A 16697-nucleotide genomic window follows, 5' to 3' on the forward strand; every position below is an offset into this window, starting at 1 on the left:
GGACACACTTCCTTGACAGCCTCGCACAAGCTCGAGGTTCCTACTGGAGTTGCACGGACGAGGCGGCCAGCTGACTGTTAGCTTAGCTTTGTAGCATTTAGCGCGAACGAACGAACGAGCGAGTGAAGTGAAAAGACGCCAACATGTCCAAAGACAAGAGCGACACGATCATGGAGACCAACAAGGTGCTATGGTACCCGGACTCCAAGAGGGACACGCGGATGGACCAATTTAGGCGGCAGGTGAACCGCGAGCACGGGATCGAACTGGGTGAGTCGCTCGCTCGAATTGTCTTAAGTGGCTTTAACTTCGCTCTCATCGTTGTGGGATTACTGGCCGGAATGAAGCATGCAGGACAAGTGAGCGCTCTGTGCCTCTGCCATGGCCGGCCAGTGGCAATATTAAGGTTAACAGGTTTTTCCACCACCCCAGCACAAACAGACAAGCATTCATTGCTTGCGGTTTATAATAACTTCCTTTTATAAATAATAATAATAATAATAGTGATAATAATTAGAGAACATTATATATCAGGGAATGAGCCGTTATCATAAAAACGTGCATGAATTTGTACTCCGGTCAAAGCCACGGGACACCCAGTTTTCAAAAATGTCTGAAAATGTTCATCTTTTACTTTTCTTAGTTGTAATTTGTGCAGAGTTCCCAGAGTCAGCAGTATCTCTTAGCTCAAGTCAACTGAACATTTCAATACATATTTCCCTGAAGTTAACACTTTTTTAAATTAATCTGTTATCGACCAAATGATTCTTCAAAAAGGCCGATGCCGATATTCGTCAAAATGCTGAATATTGGCGCCGATAATTAGCCTGGCCGATCACCAGTCTATCCGTACACTTGTCAGCATATACCTGCTTTTTCAATAATTTTTGGGGCTAACAAAAAAAATCCTACATTTTTTTTTTTTTTATATCACCGCACTGCAATTATGATGTGCATCAATTATATGCAGATTTTCCCGATTCGGAGGCTGCCCCCGCGAAAAGCACGGTCCACTCACTGTATATTACAACTTTTGGCATTTGGGTTGCCAAGGAATTAAAAAAGTGCTTTGCCACCATTTTGTGGCATCAACAGCAAGTACTGTGTCACTATTATGTTTGAATCTTTTCCCATTTGATAGAAGCGCAGACCAGAAGTGCACGGTAGCCGTTAGCATGTAGCATCATTAGCCTTCACAAAACCTTTACAAGTGTGAACTGTGTAGCGATATTATGCAGTTGTGATTTTTACCGTTTGACCCGTGTTGTTTGTGTCTCTTACCGCAAGTCAACTACGGGGACTTGTACCAGTGGTCGGTGGACAGACACGCTGACTTCTGGTCTCATGTGTGGAGCTTCTGCGGCGTGGTGAGCTCCCAACCCTACCACCAGGTGAGTGGCGCTAACTCTCCCTTAAAAAAAAAAAATCCTCATTTTGAAAAAGGATATGACAATATTTGTATTATATCGCAACTGTGTGTGCCATCGCGACTTACCATATTTACTTAAAACAACCGTTGTGGGCAATCAAGTTTTGTACTGTTGCTTTCAAATGATCAGTGTATGTGTGTGCGTGTGTGTCCATGTGTTTACGTCTGTTTTTGTTGTATGTGTTTGTGCTTGTGTATTCCAGGTAGTGGACGTGTCCAAGCGTATTTCGGACGTCCCCGAGTGGTTTTCGGGTGCCCGCCTGAACTACGCGGAGAACCTGCTCAAACACGCCGAGCAGGACAAAGTTGCCCTTTATGCCGCAAGTGAGTATACGACACACACCGGAGAGACAGATTTCATTAGAATTTTGTATTTTTTTTGGCTGGGTGGTGTGATTTTTAATATTCATGCATCACGACTCGGTCCGAGGAACACAATTTATTTATTTATTTAAATTGCAGAATTTTTTTAAATATATTTTTTTAATGATTTAGCATTTTTCATTATCTGTTTTTTCTAGTGTTTCACATTTTACCATCGCTTTTCTATTGTGGATTAAAAAATAAAAGTAATTATTCATTTGTATTATCTGCCAGTGCTTTTAGGCTACGCGATCGATGTGCGTCACCTTTATTACATGACCGCACTCTGGAATGAATATGCGTGAGTGCATGTGTGTGCGGGCTGACTAAAGATAGCTAGCACTCGCCCTGTGAAGCTCTAATGTAATTATGGTTCCATCAATTGGCCGCTGTTACCCACCAGTGTTGTCCTGCTGCACTTGCTTGCTGTCTGCTTGTGTTGTTGCCGGCAATACTGGGCCTGTATAAACAGTGTTTTAATGGTTGATGCTTTTGCGTCAGCTACTCTCTCGTCTGCACGTTTCATCAAATACTGTATCTGCAAATATGAATTTTTAACTAACAACCAATTTTTAACTAACAACCCAAACTGATGTAGAACTGATGGGCTTCGTGTTGGAAAATTCTAAGCTAACTGAATTAGGGTGACCATATTCTACCAAAAAAGAGGACACTTGCCCCCGGTCTTGAAATTGTGGTACGCAGTGCACTTCACCTCCTATTAGTCACACAATGCCAACCTGACATTTTCATGAATTTATAAAACCCCTGGACGCCCGAACAGGACGTAAGAAAATTATCTGTCCTTCAAACTGTCCTCCCAAAGGAGAACTTTTGGTCACCCTAACTCAGGGGTAGGCAAGTTCGGTCCTAGAGAGCCGCAGTCCTGCATGTTTTTGATGTCTCCCTCCTCGAACACAGCTGAGAGGCTCCTGCAGAACATAATTATGAGCTGATGATTTGAAACACCTGCGTTGGAGGCAGGAGACACTGAAAACATGCAGGACTGCTGCGGCTCTCTAGGTCCGAACTTGCCTGTCCTTGCCCTAACTGAATGATTGATGGGGATTTTTTTTTTTTTCCAGCCGAGGCGAACGAAGAGATTGTGAAAGTCACCTTCCGGGAACTGAGGCGTGATGTGGCGTTGTTTGCCGCAGCCATGAGGAAGATGGGTGTCCAGACGGGAGACCGAGTTGTGGGTGAGTTTCCAGAATGCTAATGCTGACGCGAAAAACAACACAAACAAAAAGAACAATTGATGCTGTCATTGACAAAATGTGTTAAAAGTGCTAAAAACGTGTCCGGCAGATATAGCCTACGCGTGGGGTCAATTGATCCCGAGGTTCAAATAAGTTGAGAAGAAGCTAACTTTTCATGCTAATGCTAAAAACAAAACGAAAACAATCAATTGAATTTTTGACAAAATGTCCGCCATGTTTGAGGTTGATCTTCAAATACATTGAGAAGAATCTAACTCTGAATGCTAATAATACTAGTAAAAAGAATCAATGCAGACAAAATTGACAAAACAAAAACCGTCAAATGAACGAGGGGCCATTTGAAACAACAAAGAAGATGACTTTGTATGCTAATGTTCAAAAAAAAAAACAAGCAAAAACAGTGCTGTCCTTGAAAAAATGTCGGACACACTCAAAATGTATCCGACAGATCTACGAGGGGTCATCTGAAAAACAAACACATTAAGATGGAGCTGACTCAGAATGCTACTGCTAATGCTAATGCTAAACGCAAAACACAATGTCCAACACAGTAGAAATATATCCGGAAGTTCTCTGAGCTCTCATGTGAAACGACAAACATCCAAACAAATTAGGGTGACGATTCGTTATGCTAATGCTAATGCTAAAAACAAACCCATCAGTGTTGATGATGAGATTGACTAAATATATGACATGCTAAATTGTGCACGACATATCAATGAGCAGTCACCTCAGAAGGCTAATGCAAAAAACTAAACGAAAACAATTTTGTGGTTAACAAAATGTCTGACACGCAAATATTTCAGACGACGCGATCACGTCAGAGACAACAAACAAATAATAAAGAAGCAGATTTGAACTGCTAATGCTAAAAACAATGCTAATAAAAATGTGGCTCTGTGTTGTGAGTCCGTTTTGTCGTTGGCACACGTTTCAGCGCACTTCTCGACGTGGCCGCTAATATTTGTGTTGGGTGGGATTTCTCTGGCTGGCTTGAAGCATCCGGTACAAAACGAAAGTTGCATCCTGCACTGCTCGGACGGGGAGCAAATACCATAAACGTGACATCAAAGCAAAAGCAAGAATTAGAACAGGAGAAGGACACAAAAGGTGTTAAAAAAGTTGTGTAAAGGTATAAGAAATAAAAAAATCTTGAGTGTTTATCTTTATGATTTTATGCAGTGATGGAATCGAATCCTCTGAATAACAGGACGGAAAAATGTGCTCATGTAGGAAGCGTTGTCTGCAATGTCCTTGTCCTTCCTGGTTACTATGGAGACGATATATATGAGCACTTAGCTGATAAGCTAGCGCGCACACACACGAGGGTGCTTGCGCTATTAATTGTGTCAGTAAATCATTTATGACTCCACCTAGCAGAATGGTGGCATTTTCATTCCATGCAGTAGCACTTCGCTCGCATGGTGTTACGTCTGACGTTCGGACACCCCAGAAACTACTAAACGGTTGTTTGTCAATGTAGATAAAATCAAGTAAGATAAGATAGACGCCACGGAACAGAAGCTAAGCTGCTTCTGTTAGATGGACCCAACTGATTCACCCTTTTTGGTTACATCCGCCAAGCACAAAAAACAAAACAAAATGGAAAATAAAAGATAAAGAGGCAGGCTTATAAAAAAAAGAAAGAAACCTTGTTTAAAATATGCAACATCGATGAAACCCCGAAGCAAAACTTATGTTTTGAAACATCAACTGCTTTGTATGAAGTGCAAATAACGTTGCTCTTGTTTTTACTCGGTCTGAATTTGTGTTAATGTGCATGTGTGCTTGTAGGTTACCTTCCCAACGGCGTCCACGCGGTGGAAGCCATGTTGGCAGCTGCCAGCATCGGAGCCATTTGGAGCTCCACCTCTGTCGACTTTGGAGTCAATGTAAGCAAGTATAATTTTTTGAAAAATCATTTATTTTTTAACAAACAAAAATTGTCCAGATATAATCATATGGAAATGTGATTGATAACAAAGTACAGAACACTACATGGCCAAATGAGAGCTTGTACTGCATGTGCCTGCTGGTTTTCTGAGCTTTAAAAATGCAACCGCTTTTTTGTGGTGTTGCAGCGCCCCCTCTGGAGTAATAGTGGCACAGTAAATTCAATATACACGCAAAGAGCCCTGGACTCAAGTAATGTCCTGTTACTATAGAATAACACGACTCAAGTAAAAACTAGTAATCGTACTAATAATGACTTGAGTACGAGTTAATAATTATAACTGGTGACTACGTTAGTTTCTTGTCAGAACAAAATTTCAATTTGCACATTGAGATTTTCTTTCCTTTTATTTTTTTGCTCTGATGTAAATAAGAATTACACTTGAGTAATTATTTTCAGTATTACTTTTACTTGAGTTGTAGTATTCTAAAGTAACAGTAGTCCTACTTGATGACATTTTTTGCCTACCTTTGCTTAAAACCCTACTTTGAAATCCTCATCCTGACGCTAAACCTTAATTTAAAACCCTAACATTTGTTTATAACCTTATCCCTGACTTCAAACACTAATTTTAAAACCTCAACCCAGACAAGCATCCCTCATCTGAAACCCTAATGAAAAACCCTAACCCTGGCTTGAACCTGTGAATTCAGCCCTCCTCTAAAACCAACTCTCAATTCCTAATTTGTAATACTTCTCCATACTCACAATTCTAAACGTGGCTCGAGACCCTCCTTTTAAAGCCCTAACCCTGGATTGAAACTATCATTTGAAACCCCAACAGAGGTGGCAAATCCAGGTCCAGAAAGTAAAAACCCTTCCACAGTTTGGCTTTAGCCCCTAGTGCTAGCTAGCTAGCGCCATAGCATTTTAACGAGCACCATGGGAGCTAGCTAACTAGCACCTGAGGCTAAAGCCAAACTGGGGCAGGATTTGTTACTTTCTGGTCCTGTATTTGGCACGTCTGAACCCCAACACACCCTACCCTACTCTTTGTGGTGTTGTCAGGGCGTTCTGGACCGGTTCTCGCAAATCCAGCCCAAGCTCTTGCTGTCTGTCGCCGCTGTGGTTTATAACGGGAAAACTCACGACCACCTGGAAAAGCTCACCTGCGTCGTTAAAGGTTTGGAACACCAATTTGAAGCCCTAATCCTGACTCTCACCTTTCAGTTCCTGCTTTGAAACCCAAACCCTGTCTTATAGTTAAAAAGTAAAAAAAATGCCTCGCACGCAATGCTGCGTGAAAAATAACAAAAAGTTGTGCGCGTGTGTGTCCCGTAGGTCTTCCTGACCTGCAGAAGGTGGTGGTAATTCCATACGCTCGTGACCAACAAGACGTCGACCTCTCCAAGATCCCCAACAGGTTTGCTCACATATAGTCGCAAAATACACGTTGTAACGTCAATGCTAATTTCTACTAGACTAAGTGCAATTTCGGCATAAATTGCGTGGGAATGCTAATAGCTGAATGCTAAGCTAAATGCTTATGAAGCAAATTGAAAGATACATTTTGTGAAAATTGCAAAGTATTAATTGTAGTTGAAAGATAAATGAATAAGAAGAACATTTGAACCCGGGAGGCGTGAATTTTTGAAGCAAGTTGAAGTTTTGACTGGTGTAAATCATAAGTATCATGTGGGAGTTGTTTCACGGCAAAAAATTGGGGAGAATAAAAATTACAATAACATATGTGGGGATGCTACAGTACATGTTAGCATTAAGCTAATGGACTTCGAGTGAATATTTTGGTGTTTGTATACACCTGTGTATGTAAAGTAGCAGTTTGAAGGTTTATATCGACTGTCACATTGATGCTAATTCCCTTAGCGGCTAAAACAGCATTATATGTTAGCATTAAGCTAGTGGGTAAAGTAGCAGTTGTTTGAAGGTTCCGAATTATCGTGACACTTATGCAAACTTCCATGAGCCCTCTCCATGGTGTTTAGCATTGTAGCTTGCATTAAGCTAGCAGACTTTTAAAGGGATAGTTTGGTTGAACTTTTTGGTGTTTGAGAAATTCTCTTTTGTTGTACAGTTTACTTTTTGCATTTATTGCTGCTCCGTGTGTAGGCTAGTTTCCTTTAGCCTGTCGATGGCACTTCACATTATATGTTAGCATTTAGCCAGTGAGCTTTTGTTTTGAGACATGGTTTGGTTAAATAATAAGCTGAAGTTTGTTTCAATAATCACTAAGCTGTATCTATTTTGGATGCATTTATTTGTATTGTTCGGTCCAGTGTGTTCATCGGCGACTTCCTGGTGTCCGGTCGCGGCGATGGTGATCAGCTCCCCCAGCTGGAGTTTGAGCAGCTGCCCTTCAGCCACCCGCTTTTTATTATGTACTCATCAGGAACCACAGGAGCTCCCAAGTGTATGGTCCACTCGGCCGGGGTGAGAAAAACACAATTGGGCATTTTAAACATCAATACTATATGGAGAGAAAAAAGATCCATTGTCTTGACACCCCAACTATGGCTTCAAACCCTACTTTGACACTCTAAACCAGAGGTGGGCATCGAGGGCCGGAGTCCTGCAGGTTTTGCATGTTGCCCTTCTCCAACACAGCTGATATATGAACGGCTCATCAGCAAGCTCTGCTTAAGCCTGATAACGATCCTGTTGATTGGACTCAGCTTGTGTTGGAAGTGAGAAACCTCCAAAACCTGCAGAACTCCGGCCCTCGAGGACCCAGATTGCCCACCTCTGCTGTAAACCAAGCTTTATGGTGTTGGAGCGTCTGTGTGGAATTTTACTGTCATTCTGACATTTTCCACCAGAGGGCAGCAGAGTTCTATCAGCACATGGGAGGAGGGTTGAATAAGTGACTACGTAGCCTAGCTTAGCCACACACACACACATTAAAAAAAAAAAACCACTTATTTGAAACGGCCCACAAAGTTCATTTTGTGGCTACGTTTTGTGTTGTAAAATTGGATTACTTCAAAGTACAAGCGGTATCGGTATGCGGTATCAGTGAGCACTCAGAGTGAATACACATCTTGGTATCAGCCTGAAAAAAGTGTTTATCAAACAAACCTGATTATGACATTTGGTGTGTGTGTTTCCGTTTCTGCGTGCAGGGCACCCTCATCCAGCACCTTAAAGAACACATTCTGCACGGCAACATGTGCAGCAGTGATGTCATCATCTACTACACCACCGTAGGTTGCCACGACGACGGGGCCTCATTGCCATGTCGTGTTTTTAAATGAGTGCATGTGTGTCATCAGACGGGCTGGATGATGTGGAACTGGCTGGTGTCGTCCCTGGCGGTGGGCGCCTCGGTGGTCCTGTATGACGGCTCGCCCCTCATGCCGACCCCCAACGTCCTGTGGAACCTGACCGAGACTCTGGGGTGAGTGAGTGCGCAATCCAGCCACCTCGCTTTGACTTTCGGGGTGTGACTGGAAGACATGGAGTCATGTGGGCGGGGCCAATGAGAAAGGGTGGTTTGCTTCGTCAGTTGAAATGAAATGATGTCACAGATTAACCAACAAAAGATGGAAGTAGAAACCAGCTTTTTTTTTTTTATTGAAGGAAAACATTCTACTTTGTTGTGTTGAGTGTTTATAGTCTCACTGAAACTTGAATACTAAGTGGGTCAAAATGCTTTTAGAACAGCAGGCGATATGGGGGGGGGGGGTGGTTCTACTTTCCTACATTTTTTTAGGGCCTGACCTATTAATCGGCCAACTATTGCCCTATTTTCCCGTTAAAACGTAGAAGAAAGACGAAGTTTCCGATGCTGTGAAATGACCCTGAATGCACCATTTTGCTTGCGTTGCATTAGCAACTAGCAAGTGTGTAGCATATCTTGTGCTGGTTATTCTGTTGTTCCTAAGCGTCCTTAAAGCTGTTGGAGTAAAGCTAAACACATGACGATAAGAATTACATCCACCGTATATTGAAATACAAAACAGGCTTAGTTTTTAAAACATCGCTAGCCTAGCGCTAATGCTAAAAGCGAAGGGAAGATTCCATTTAAATGCTAACAGGAAGTTAGCATCGACTGTTTTTCTTTCAAATAACGAATATTCACACACAAATGCTGTTAGAACATAATTTTATACATCAAATATATGTTTTAAAATAATCAACAGATTATAATTGGTATAATTTGTATTTTTTTCTGCCGAAAATCGGCATCGGCCTATAAAAATGCATATCAGTCGGGCCCTAATTTTTTCCGATTTCTGTGATCAGTGTTTTTTTCCACCTTTTTAGACCACAACATCACAATCAAGATGTCAAAATTTCTTGACAAAAATATGTTCTATGCAGTCTAAATATGGTATTCTGGTTATTATTGCGTAAGTGGAATATGAGTTAAGCAGCAAAATCCTTCTGATACTGATAAAAACTGCTGGATTTTGCTGCTTAACTCATATTCCACTTACGTCATGTTTAGACTAGTGAGGTAACATATACCGTATTATTGTCAAGAAATGTTTAAGGTTGACTTCCCTAGTCTGACTGTTGTTGCTGAATAAATTAACAGTCACATTTTGACAAATTAAGGAACAGAAAGCTCATATCTGTTTTAACATGCAGAAAATAAAAGTAAAAAATCAACAGAAAAATAAATATGGTACAGAAACCTGAAAAATGTACTTGAGCTTAGTAACAAAGTATTTCTTTGTACTTGGGCCCACTCAGGGGCGGGTGTCTGCTCAGTGCACCTGTTTAAATACGAGCTGAGGCGTGACCGGGACGCGCTCACTGGAGCGTCGGGCGGAGAAAGACCAAAAGAAAACAAAAAAGCCAATCGGGGCCATCGGCTGTGGCGCCAAGCAAACAATGTAAAGTCAAAGATAATGCCGCTCGCGCTTGCGTAATGTCTCCTCTGATCATCCGGAGCAGCTTCGATCGCTATGGTAACCGCGAATGCCCCCCCCCGTCCTTCAAAAAAAAAAAAGACGAGACATGCGTCCCCTTGGGGGGAGGCAAACAGCAGTGTGGACACGGAGTGATGAGATATACTCTGTAGGTTCAAATCGATCCATTCTCATCTGAGCTGTTGATGGGGTGAGAGTGCAAAGGTCGCCACGAGTTACATCACAAAGTGAAATACAGTCGAACTGTGAACACAATCTGGTCAGGGGCGCTGGATCAAGCATCCATTTTTCAGGTGTGGAAAATTGCTCCATTTATCCCAGGTGAGTCCTACAAATTGATTTTCTTGAGGAATCATTTGAAAATTCAGACCCTCAAGGAGGTTTTGCTCGGCAGCATGAGATTTGGTAGGCATGTCGATTAAGAGTAGAAAGTCTCTAGAAGCCATGCCTGAAAACGGACGGGATGTCAGCCATTTTTAGTTCAATGTGAGCATTTTAGAATCATTTTGAAAAATGTGGCCAGTTCCACTTGGCAACATGAAAATTTCCAACAGCAAGTCAGCCATTAAATTTTTGGCAGCCATTTCAGAGTTATTTCCAGCGGTTATTCAAAGACAAACATTTTTCAATTTCAACCCCTGAAGCCAGTTCCAGTTTACACCATGTCATTTTGTAAGTACGGTAAATCTTTCATGAGTCTACTAACCAAAAGGTCTCAACAAGCCTGAAAACACACAGGAAGTCAGCCATTTTAGTCCAAAGTGACCACTTTAGAACAATTTGGGACATTTCAACGGGTCCTTTGAATTGTTCGAAAAATGTGGCCAACATGAAATTTGCTAGATATGTTTTAATTATTATTTTTTTTATCATGAGTCGACCCCCCCCCCCCCCCCCCAAAGTTTCAATAATCCAGGCTTAAAATGCACAGGAAATTCGCCGTTCTGGTTTGAAGTGGCCATTTTAAAGTAATTTCCAGGCGTCTTACGAAGTTGAACTCCTCCTTTTCATGAAAAATTCAGCCCTCACTTAACTCAAGCAATAGAAACCCTTCATCATGAGCAGGCCTCGCAAAAAGTCTCAAGAAGCCCTGCCAGAAAATGTACAAGAAGAAGCCAGCCGTTTCATTGGAATTGTATCATGAGTCGACCCGCCAAGAGAGTCTTTCATTTTGGTTTTAAGCAACCAGTAGAACCATCTTGGCCATTTCCAGATGGATGACATCAAATTCCCGATCACGGCCGGCCGGGCGTTGGCGGCCAAAGTTGACGACTGGCCATAAAACAGATCTCGACCAAACATTTCTTGTGTGATGAAGATCGCGGTATGTTTACGTTAAGAGATTCCCATCTACATGTGTGGCAAAAAGAAACGGCGAGTAGCTGCAAATGCCAATTATAGGACGTAATAAGGCGAGTGGGCCGGTGGAAGTCCAAATCAAAAGCCAGGAAGCTTCACTGTGAGTTTAAGCCTCTCGGAGACTCTGACAGATTTAGCCCCAATTAAACGCTCCAACCTCCCTTCGCAGGACCGGGGTGTAAAAAAATGTTCTTGTCAGCCGCTCCCACAGGGCTTTACCCCCCCCCCCCCCCCCCCCCCCCGTGGCGGCACTGCGATGTGGGAAATGTGTCTGCGCCCTAATTGGTTAAAAAAAAAAAAATGTCTCTCCCGCTTTAAAAGCTCCTATCTGTCTTGGTGCCACGGCAGCAGCTTCTCTCCGTGGCCGAAAAGCCCAAAAAGTACTCGCACCTTCACCTCCCGTGAAGTTAAAAGTTCTGTCATCGTCGTAATCAATTAAAGCAGCAGCAGCTTTTTGAACAAGTCGCTTGCTATCTTATCAAGATCCAATAAATCCCGAAATTCATATTTCCTGGTGAGATGTGAAAGGAGCTCATTAGTCAGCAATTTTCTTCTTTTTTTTTTTTTTTTTACTTAACACGTCTCCCGCCACAGTTTGCCGTCCTTTTTGACACCGACGTTCTTTTGCTGACGGCAAGGTGCCATTTGGAGCGCGCCACCTTAAATCGTCACACTTTTGCTGACCGCAGCGCGCATTTTAGTCGGGATTCGGAAGCTGACGTGACACAATCCTCAATAGTATCCCTCCCCCCCCCCTAAATAAGAGCGGAATTTATTTTTTTAAATCTTATAAGTGTTGAAAAACTTGGTGCAAAACAGAAACAAATAGAAATATACTTTTTTTCCCTGATGAAAGAAGAGAATCTAATCTTTCTTTTAGTCGGTTCCATGTTTTATAGCAATAGGACACAACATTCTATGGGCCTTGCAAAATTAGACAAAATCCAGTAAAACAGCGAGGTGCGAAGGGGCTTGCTTCAGTGAAAATAGCTGGGCGTGAATGAGTTAAATAAAGATTTAAAAAAAATTCAGCTCCTGAAACGGTTATCCCCAAGAAGTCTCAAGATGCTCTGCCAGAAAAGACACAGGAAGTTTGAAGTCGCCATTTTATGCTTATTTTTAATTAATTAACTCCTTTTGAAGTGTTTTCAGAATTCATCCCGTTTCGCTTAGCAATGTGAAATTTGTCTATCATGAGGAGATCCCGAAAGAAAAAAGCCTCAGCCTAAGAAGACACGGGAGGTTGGTTTTAAGTCGTCATTTTGAAAATCCAACGCGTGAAGGCACTTTCAGTTGGCAAAAAAAGTCTTTGTCTAAAAAGTCACATGACGTCGGCCATTCTGGTTCGAAGTGACCGTTCGAAGTCGTTTCCAGACAAAGATGCCGCGAGAATCTTTTGAAAATTCAGCCACTGAGCAGTATGAGATTTGCTCGGCATGTCAATCATGAGCAGACCCACAAAAACTTCCCCAAGCCATCCATGCCTGCAAACAGACAGGAAGGCAGCCATTTTGATGATGATTACGACCAATTATTTCCGGCTGATTGAAGCGGTTTGCAGGGTTTCTTAAACGACAAACTCTGACGAGGCTCAACCCCGATGAGTTGGAAAAGGGGCACCTCGGAAGATTGAGGCGCTGACGGAATCCACCCTGAACTTTCAAGAGCAGCAAAAAAAGAAAAGGCGCATTTGGAACATCATTGTCGCGTTTGAATCTTCTGATAAGTGTTAAGGAAACTGATAAACATCCTGGGAGGGATTATTTGTCTTAAATGTTAAAGAGTCAATCCAAGTGAAAAAGTTGAAAGTGTCGTCGCGATGCTTTGAAAAGGCTGATATCGGCAACATCAATGTCAGCTTTTAACGCCTCGTTTGCTGCTTTCGTTGATGTGAGGTTCACGTTTGGGAGATTTCAAGAGACAAAATGGCAGATCAGGTGCAGAAAAAGCGGTAGAGGAACTTTTCATTTCATTTCATGTTATTACATTTCACATTTTCTTCCTGACAAAACCATTTCATTTGGTTGCGTACATTCTCGCCTTTTATCTCATTTTCAGCTATTTTCACTCAAGCAAGCGTTTTACACCAATCAGCATTAGGGAAACGGTGCTTTGGCCCTGGCTGATCTCTTATACTCTGCTGCCACCTGTTGGCCGTTTTTTTGGTGTAATAACTACCATTGCTTTAAGCGACCTCTTCAGGTCAAAAGCTGCATCTAGAAAAAAAACATAAAAAACGTATAAATACAAAATACGTTTTTGAAAAGGGAAGGATTAAGTACTAAAAACGTATTTATACGTTTTTGGCTTTGAATGAGTTAAAATGGGCTTTCAAGCCAGGGTTAGGGTTTCAAATAAAGGATTGGTTTTCCAGTTAAGAGTGTCAAGGCATGTTGTGATTACACACAAGAATCGGGTTTTAAAAGTCGTGTTTCAAACCAGGGTTAGTTAGTTAGTTAGTTAGTCAGAGTTTCAAAATAGGCTTTAAAGGCCGGGTTCGTCTTTCAAAACCGCATTTAAAGACAGGATTAGAGTTCCAAATTTGGGCTTCATGCCAGGGTTAGGGATTGAAGCAAGCTTGAAGGTTCCAAAATCAGGTTTCAAGACAAATAAGGGTTTCAAATAAGGTTTAGGGTTTCAAGTAGTTTTCCAAATTAGGGATAAGGTTTTCAGGTGGTTTAAGCCCAGGTTATGAAAACCCAAGCTTTGAAATGTATTGTTACAAATCAAAACTGGGTTAAGGCATGTCATGCTTTCAAATCCAGGTGGAGACTGTTGACAGTTGGTGTCACAAGTGGGACGCTTTCAGTTCGTGTTTTTACTGCGTGACCAATATTAGAAAACGGCACCTAATTGAATCTTTTCTGTCTTTTTTTCTGTCCTCTTATTATTCAGCATCAGCATCTTCGGCACTGGAGCCAAGTGGCTGTCGGTGCTGCAGGAGAGGAACCTCAAACCTGGTCAGTTTCACGCACGCACGCACACAAGTAAAGTTGTTTGTACACCCCAGACTCCTGGTGTCAGAAGTGGGACGGTGGGCCGTAAGGGAAAGATGTGATGATCAACCTATTGTGCGAAAGAGCCTGGCCTTTTTGGCGTCGTCATCTATAGAGCCAGGTTTTGTTCTCGGTTGTACGTACTACTTCACAGATGTCTCTGGCAATTGGTGTAAGAAGTGGGATGCATTGTTTCCATGATCAGATAGATACAAGGTGTTTGGCATAGGCAAGGGGCCCGCCTGAAGGAGCGTGCTGAGGTTACTCACGCTCAGCCTCCTGGTGTCAGAAGTTGGAAGTTCAGTTTCGGTTAGTTATGATCATGGAGTTGCTACAGTTAAGTGTACGAAACCTGACGACTTTAATCCCCCCCCCAAAAAAACCCGCTACCGCTCCTCATCCATGTTGTGACCAGTTCCTCAAAAAAAGAGCATTGTCATTTCCTCATCAGCGTCAAATGAAAATGAAAGAATGAATGAAATTTTTGGTTGTGCGAAGTGGGACACGACTAGCCTGTCTCAAATCTCTTGTGCAATGAGGAAGGCGGAGCTTGTTTCCTGGCCGCCCCAACGGAGGGGCCCTTTTCCCCGGGCTGACATTTGGACTGGACACCTGGTGGCACCGTGGGGGGGAGGAGCAAGTCTTCCCGCTCTGCGCTTCTCTCCCACTGTGTGTGGGTGTGTGTTGTGTGTGTGCGTGTGCGTGTGTGTGCGTGTGTGTGTGTGTGTGCCTATGTCTTTGCTTCATTGTGGGGCCCATACACGTTTTTTTCCAGGTTTAACTACCATTGTGGGGACAGACTTGAAATTGGGGGACATTTTGGTGCTTCCCAAAAAGTTCAGACCTCTTTTTGAGGGCCAAGACTTGGTTTTAGAGTTTAGGTTTGAATTGGGTTATGGTTGAGCTTAGGGTAAGGAATGAGGGCAGGCAATCATTTTTCATGGTTGGGGTTAGGAAATGCATCGTGTCAATGAGATGTCCCCACGATGATACAAAGGCAAATGTGTGTGTGTGTAGTGGTTTTCTGACACCACAAATCCTTGCAGTCGTCGCCACAACCACAAATTGATTGTTTCCACCCACGTCCCACACTGGAGCCAATTTCCCAATCCATTCAATGAGCATCCAACTTCTGACACCGCTTTGAGTAGCTCACACCCGTGGTGGCAGTTGGGCAGTTTATCCCACTTTTGACTTCCAACCTGGAGCACGTCATTTTGTTCATCTGTTTTAATCAAGCGCAACTCAAACCGCCTCGTTAAGAGGCGCCGGTGAATCATTACGCCCCTGACGGTTTATGTAACCAATTTGCCGCATTTATGCTGATTTAAAAAAAATTTTTGCTGTCGAAAACAAGGGCAACGACGCGGCCGTTGGCGGAGAACGAGGACTGCACGTCAGGCTAGGCAAGTGGGGGGGGGGGGGGGGGGGAGGAGGTCGTAAGATTAGCGGGGCGGCTAATAAGCAGCGACAGTGCTCCCATTACGAGCGCCGGCCCGTTTTTCCATCTCGAGAGAGCCGCAACACTAAAAGCAATTAGCCGGCGCTCCCGGTGACTCGTGTGAAGAAGCGTAACGGGCCCTTTTATGGCGGTGATTTAGTGTCAAGCGCGGCTAACTGTTGCTTTCGCCGCCTAAACGGCCGAAATGACATTAGCCGGCCGTGGCCCCCTCGCCGTCGCCATCGTTAGCGTTATCGTGCCCATCTGCTCTTTTGGTACGAGCGCACATTTACTGCCGACTGCCGTCAACTGCTGCGTGTGGGCGCGTATTCAGGAGTGGGTCAGTGTGTACTTTTGTGTATTTGTGTATGTTTGTGTTGCTTAGCAGGTTTGAGGTTCCTCTTTGCTGGACAGCACAACCTCTCTGTGCACGTTGCCAGTGTTCTAGATTTTTTTCTGTCCAATATTTATTTAGTATAAAATGTATTTTTTTTTTTTTAAATATACAGTACAGGCCAAAAGTTTGGACACACCTTCTCATTCAATACATTTGCTTTATTTTTTCATGACTATGTACATTGTAGATTCTCACCGAAGGCATCAAAACTAAGACGACAACTATCGAACACATTTGGAGTTATGTACTTAACAAAAAAAAGGTGAAAATAAATACATAAATAAATAGCCACCCTTTTCTCTGATCACTTTTTTGCACTTTCCCAACCGTTTTTTTAAGGCGTTCCCAGACGTAAGAATGACAAAAAAGTAACCAGAGCAAAGGATGGCTATTTTGAGAAAGCTATAATATAAAACATGTTTTCAGTTATTTAACGCTGTTCATTTTGACTGCAGATAATTCTTTAGCTGACAGCGGATGGTTACGTTTTAAAGGTAGTACAAGTTGTGCATTGAAGTAAAGCATTTTAATAAATGTTTGTGTATGACTTTCAGAATATTTGTTCATGTCAAAATATTCTGAATGATGCAAGTAACTGATTAGAAAAAGAGGAAGATGAGAGCGTGCAGTGAATCCTAAAAAATGTTGAAGATGTCCTCATAACATTAAATGTCGCCAGAATTAACATATAACAGAAGCTCGT

At 42.6% G+C, this 16697-nt stretch overlaps 1 protein-coding gene across 1 annotated transcript in view; it reads left to right on the forward strand.

Annotated features, from left to right (window-relative positions):
* Positions 1 to 16697, forward strand: part of aacs (acetoacetyl-CoA synthetase) — a 30053-nt gene continuing 13356 nt past the window's right edge. The window contains exons 1-11 of the mRNA XM_086077073.1: positions 1 to 270; positions 1288 to 1391; positions 1633 to 1753; positions 2878 to 2991; positions 4807 to 4904; positions 5975 to 6089; positions 6248 to 6329; positions 7204 to 7357; positions 8047 to 8127; positions 8197 to 8321; positions 14056 to 14120. Of these exons, the coding sequence (XP_085933199.1) occupies positions 144 to 270; positions 1288 to 1391; positions 1633 to 1753; positions 2878 to 2991; positions 4807 to 4904; positions 5975 to 6089; positions 6248 to 6329; positions 7204 to 7357; positions 8047 to 8127; positions 8197 to 8321; positions 14056 to 14120 (1186 nt within the window). The 5' untranslated portion in view covers positions 1 to 143. The remainder of the gene's footprint in view (positions 271 to 1287; positions 1392 to 1632; positions 1754 to 2877; positions 2992 to 4806; positions 4905 to 5974; positions 6090 to 6247; positions 6330 to 7203; positions 7358 to 8046; positions 8128 to 8196; positions 8322 to 14055; positions 14121 to 16697) is intronic.

The sequence above is a fragment of the Leptonotus elevatus genome, chromosome 5 (genome assembly GCF_054856555.1).
Source record: "Leptonotus elevatus isolate MCC_2025b chromosome 5, RoL_Lele_1.0, whole genome shotgun sequence".
NCBI lineage: Eukaryota > Metazoa > Chordata > Actinopteri > Syngnathiformes > Syngnathidae > Leptonotus > Leptonotus elevatus.